Source organism: Dromaius novaehollandiae, chromosome W (assembly GCF_036370855.1).
Source record: "Dromaius novaehollandiae isolate bDroNov1 chromosome W, bDroNov1.hap1, whole genome shotgun sequence".
NCBI lineage: Eukaryota > Metazoa > Chordata > Aves > Casuariiformes > Dromaiidae > Dromaius > Dromaius novaehollandiae.
The window spans coordinates 9801231-9807230 of record NC_088130.1 but is presented as its reverse complement, the minus strand read 5'-3'; the positions used below and the strand labels follow the sequence as shown (position 1 = coordinate 9807230).

General features: G+C 36.6%; 1 protein-coding gene across 5 annotated transcripts in view; it reads right to left on the bottom strand.

Moving 5' to 3' along the window:
* Positions 1-3799: 3799 nt before the first annotated feature.
* Positions 3800-6000, bottom strand: part of LOC135324456 (transducin-like enhancer protein 1) — a 77035-nt gene continuing 74834 nt past the window's right edge. For all 5 annotated transcript variants that reach the window (XM_064500898.1, XM_064500897.1, XM_064500894.1 and 2 more), the window contains 4 exons: positions 5678-5825; positions 5089-5239; positions 4569-4645; positions 3800-4412 (listed from right to left, as the gene is read on the bottom strand). In XM_064500898.1, the coding sequence (XP_064356968.1) occupies positions 4305-4412; positions 4569-4645; positions 5089-5239; positions 5678-5825 (484 nt within the window). In that variant the 3' untranslated portion in view covers positions 3800-4304. The remainder of the gene's footprint in view (positions 4413-4568; positions 4646-5088; positions 5240-5677; positions 5826-6000) is intronic.

Sequence of the window (6000 nt, the reverse complement as noted above, 5' to 3'; positions counted from 1 at the left end):
AACTCCATTTCCTTCAAAGGGACAGCATGGTTCAAGGCATTCCTCTCTGGTAAAATGGCATAATAGGTCAGTCACCTCTATCAGCAGTATGAGTGCTGAATTCAGTGCTCTTCTTATCCTGCATTCAAACCTGCCTTTCCTAATCACTAGAAGGGCTGTATTTCCCCTTCAACTCAAAATTGCATCAATATACAGAAAATAAGAAAGATTCCTTCGACTAGATGTCACAATCAGGGCAGTCTTTCTAGGAAAGACTCCCCATCCTACCCCCTCCCCCCCCCCCAAAAAAAAAAAAAAAAAAAAAAAAAATCAGTCTGGGTTTAAGTTACCTAAATAACTTAAATGCTTTTGAAAACTCTACCTGCATCACTAATGCAAACATGTGACAGAAAAATTAGGGTCAATATTTTATACATGAAAGTATGCATGTGACTAACTGGTAGGTTCCACTCTGATGTTTATACTATGAAAAACAATTATTGTAACAGCCCATGAACTCCACATCCTTTTAGTACTCCTCCTTCCCTTTAAAAAAGAAAGCTTTTGAGATGTGAAAAGGGTTTAAAAGAATTAGTGCAGACGAAAATGTTTTTCTGTTAAGGACTAGAGGCTTGTGGGTTGATGTGGGGAAGTATCTTTGCTTTGAATTATAATCAAAAAGATGCACTGTGACATTCCAACAAATGCATTGCGGGGAATAATATGATTTTATGCACAATTGACTTATAAAAGGTTATGCCTAGTTTCACATAAACAAAATATATATATATATATATATATATATATATTTTAGAACTGGCAAAGGATTTCGTTCAGTTGACTTGATACTACCACAAATCTCCTCTTCATCAGTTATTGTTTGCACTGACATCCAATGTGTCATTTGTAAGGACTCCCTGCTTGTCTGGCATTAGAGTTTGGCAGAGTGACATTCAAATGATTCTGAATACGGAAGGCCACCCAGCAAACAAAGCCGGACTGCCCCAGAAATGGGCTAACCAAAGGAATCTTTTAGGATTACAATTCACTTGTCAGAAAATAATTAGCTACCCTGTAGTTTACTGCTTCACCCTTTTTTACCATGTACTTTTTCCAGTGCCTTTTCTGCTATTGCCAGTCTGGTTTGGGCTGTTTTTTCATTCAATATGCAATTACTTCCTCCCACTACTTTACAGAGGACTAGTAAGAACTTACAAAAAGTTCAAGGCCTCCAAGTTTTAAATCTTGTAGAAAAGATGTATAGTCATGCCATGATTTCACCAAAGGAAGCACATCATCTCTTCATTAAAAAAAAAAAAAAAAATGCAACTGCTGGTGGAGTAAGTTATAGTTTGACAAATAAAAATTCACAAACCATGAAAAGCAGAACATGTGAAACCAGAAATGGAGAGGACTGTTACATGGTGAGTTCCTAAGTTTTCAGAACCAAGGCTTAAAGTAGATCCCTGGGTGTGGGGGGAGGTCAGGAGAGTAATTTCTTGATTACAACTAAGAAATAGATATTGTACAAGTCTGATTAAATTTATTCACAGGCATAAAGAATGTCCAGTTCCATAGCTGCTCGGACTCACTGCACAATCTAAAAACTAATGAGTTTTCCATCCTATACAATAGGATGGATACAAGAGGGAAAGACAGACAAAAATATTTCATGATTTTTGACATGATCATATTGAACCCCCTTGATTACTAAGAATTTGATCTTAGTTACTAACAACCACTATGGTGCAGTTTACTGTGGAACTATTATATACACACATGTACTTTTTCAAAAGTTATATAAGCATGTGAAAATATTTGGTTTTTGATTCCTTCAACATCAGATTTTTAAGAAAGGCAAAAGAACACCTATAAAATAAAAGCTAAGGTGGGTGCAGTTTGGAAGAAAACCAGGTGCTTCTCTTGGGCTTTGCCAATGCTGCTAAGCAAAGTCAGTGATCATTGGCAGTATGGTCAGATGTTTGGAAAACCCTTCAATATGAAAACAGGGACAGCCTAAAAATTTAGTAATCTAGTGTATACATTTTTAAAATTTTCCTTTCCAAATGGCATAACACTTTACAGTATTTCAGGGTAGCAAATATGATTATTTCTTCTGAAAAGCCAGATGCTTCTGCTTTTTGCCTCACTATTTGAGGAAGAAACATGCCCACCACCCATGCTGGTATGTCATTTTCATACAGATGCACATTCAGGATGCAGCAACAAAAGGTATAGATACATATGAATAGACACTAATTGTAGAAGTCTATGAAACTAGATCATCCAGAATGGTTAACATTCTACATTCCAAATGCAAAGGTGTTTTTATATATTTATATATATTTATTTATATATATATATATATATATATATATATATATATGCGCTATTACAATTCTAGAGTGCTATAAAATGGTTTCAATAGAATAGTCATGTAAATTGGGGGGAAAAAGTCTCTTCAGACTGAAAAACAGAGAGAAAATTTGCCCCCAACTGGGAAATTCTGTAGCCAGTCAGTGAATCTGTTGGTCACATTGGCTTCTTCCTGGTTATGTGTCTTTGAAAGATCAAGGATGTGGCTCACTGTCAAACACTAAAGGAAATGAGAAAGCAGCTCTTCACAGATAAGTCTTAACCTGTCTGTCAGTTTGTGTAATCTGAACTGTTTGTTCAAAGATTTCCTTTTGTGCAGCTGTACTCTCCATTAGCAACAAAAGTGCTAGTTCAGTTACAGAATCTAGGAAATGTATGGCCCCCACTAGCACAATAGCTAGGTTTGTCTAGCACACTGTGGTAGAACCCATTAATTTGAAAAATCACAGCTAGAGTAAATATTCTCTCCCCATCCACTTCTCTTGAATACATCAAGAAAACTTGATTTGCAGGCTTCTAGCTTTGCTAACTGGCTGCTCAGTTTAGCTCTTCAGAGATGTCCCACACTTATGCCATAGAGAAAGGGACTCAACACTGTTCAATATGAATTCACAGAGCCTATAGGTCTGTCTACATGGAGACACTCAGTAAAATTAAACTAACTAATTTGTACAGTGGATCGGTTAGAAAGCAAAAACTCCTTTGTCAATATTCTCACAAGAAATTAAGAAGCAAGTTTAACATAGTTTAGGTTAATTCACTTCTGAATGAATTCTGAATGGGAGCAGTCACACAAGTACTTAACATTATTTAAATGATCCTCTGTAAAACTCACACTGCTAGTGATTCAGTTAAATTTACTTGAGTAACTATGTGTAGACAAGGCATTAGAAAAGAAATGGTCTTTAACTACTGTTTAGCCTCTCTAAAACACGAAGAACACAACTTATCTAGCTTTGTTTAATCATAGGAATCTTCTGTTAAAGAATACAGCCTCTGATGTATTTAGTTGAAATGTAGTCCTGCATGAATTCTGTTCAATGGGAGGGGGGGGTGTGCGCAATCACTTCTTGAGAGATGAGCAAATGAATTATGATTAGGCACATATATTACTGTATCTACCAATGAAAATACATACTGGACAGAGTAAACTTATAAACTGCACAACTTTATGAAATGTTCAATTTTTATATTTACACTAAAATTGGTACAAAATTGCCTTTTAAGTTTTCTGTAGCACAAGACAGTATCTACTGGATTTGATACCCTAATATATCAATTGACTACTTTGAAGTACAATAAGGGAACGTAGGAAGAGCTATAAAGAATAAGACACCATTTTCAAACTATACATAGTGTTTGCTTTTGCTTATAAAAAGGTACTTACATCCCCAAAAGGTTTTTAAATAGATCACTTAATAAGCAGGGGGGAAAAAGACTGGTGGTTGGTACTAAAGCCTTTACTGTAATAAACTAAATATATTTACAATTTATACAAATGTTTGACCTTCAACAAAAATACAAAAACATATCACAAGATGCAAAACCAGGAAACAAGTTCATCTGAGACACCACTGCTCTACATAGGACAGAATGCAAGTTGAACAGAAAGGTAATCCCACATATTCAGGCAATGAGAATGATTTGCATGAGGTCATAAAGAAAAATAAAAGGCTCCAACATTCTTCAGCAGACTCAGTTTTTAAAAACTATGTCAAAAAGCTAGGCTACATCTGTCCATCTCGCCTCTGTGTTCTGTTTGGTCCACATAGCCAAGATTTAGTTGCTGGATGTTGCCTTCTATTTTGAATAATCGGAGTAGTTTCATGGCAAAGTCTGGAACCCCAATACTTTCATTCCTTTTTAAAAGGCAAAACCTTTCTACTTCTACAATTAAGAACAATTTTGGCCCAGTTCAACTTTTAAAAGTTACATCCCCATCAAATTTTTCAGTAGATAACTTCATAGACTGTAGCCTTTTTGTCTCCAGAGCCAGTGACTATGTATTTATCATCCACAGAGATGTCACAGCTAAGCACTGATGAAGATTCTTTGGACTAGAAGAAAAATAGAAATATATTACATCATTAAAAAAAAAAAGTTTGTTAACCTCATCTCAGCATCCCATTTTAGGTAACCACATAGGTGAAGGGATGAGGCCACTTTTTGGACTCTCGATCTAGATTTTTCTTAAAAAGCATCATCATCCTTACCTGGAAGATACTGGCTCCATAAGGAGTTCTCCACGCATTAAGGAGGTTATCTTTCCCAGTACTCACAAACCATTTACCTAGAATATAAAACAGAGGAACTATGAAAACCTATGAAACAGATATCTGACAGATTTTGGGTTTTCAACTCTCATCTGAGATCTGTTAGCTAGCTAATTAGTGGCAAGTGCTTTGTATAGTGGTAATCAACACAGTATTCTTGCTTACAGTCAATGTGGATACCTGATGCTGCTGCAGTCTGTTACATACTAAAAAATCCCCATACTCTCTAAGTGGAAATAGCTTTCTGCATATAACTCAACCCTCACAGCAGCTGCCTTAAAATAAACAGATGGTTGTTTGTAGTAAGTGTTTGTATTTATAAAGCAGACATTTGTTTGTAAATTAAGAAGCAGTTATTTAATGAGTTTTGACTATCAAATGAGTTATGACTATGTAATAACTAACTAGCAAAGCAGGAATTAGAGCACTGACTTCCAGGCTTACCTTTGGGGCAACTTACCACAGTAAGCAAACTTGAGTGACAATACACAGCTCTCATGAAGGTGCAGTTGATATTTGTCTGGTTTATTTACATGTAGCACTTCTACATTGCTGCTCTCCATTCCCACAGCCAGCCATTCACCAGTAGGACAATAGCCAAGGGAAAATATCTGTGAAAATTAAATAATGTTTACACTTTTTTCCTTACAATAGTTAAATGAATTGGGAGGGGAGGGGGGGGGGGGAGAGAGAGAGAGAGAGAGAGAGAGAGAGAGAGAGAGAGAGAGAGAGAGAGAGAGAGAGAGAGAGAGAGAGGCCAAATAAAATTCACACAGTTCAATAACAAGACCGCTGTTCAGAATTCAAGTGATTAAATAACCTCTGTTCTTACCTATTAACCTAGGAAAAGCTAGTGAAAGAGAGCAGTATCACTCAGGCTATCATATTGTTCCAGAAGCTAAATATATGAAAGCTCCAAAATATTGTGTTGTGCACAGCCAAAGCAAACAGAAGGAACAATTTCCCAGTTGTACTGTGCTCAGTTCTCAGTTATCATCTTAAACAAACATTTTTGCTTTTCTCCTCAAGTTGTAGGAAAATCCAGTTACCTGTGATGTGAAGTCATGCTGTTGTAGCTGTCTCCCCTCTCTCAAGTCCCAGGATCTGACAGTGTTGTCCAAACCTCCTGTCCAGAGCTTGGTACCATCATTAGAAATGTCAATACAGCTGGCTCCATCTGTGTGGCCCTGGAATTGCCTGATAAAACAAACCAGATTGAATAATGATTTCCTGCCAGAGCTCAAGGTAAACACTGTTGTGGTGTTAGTTTTGGACTCTCTCTCTCTCTGTGTCATCTCTTCTGTGACTGCTGATGGGCAAAAATCAGCCCCTCCCTCTGACTGGGCATGAAATACAATGATATTACAAAAAC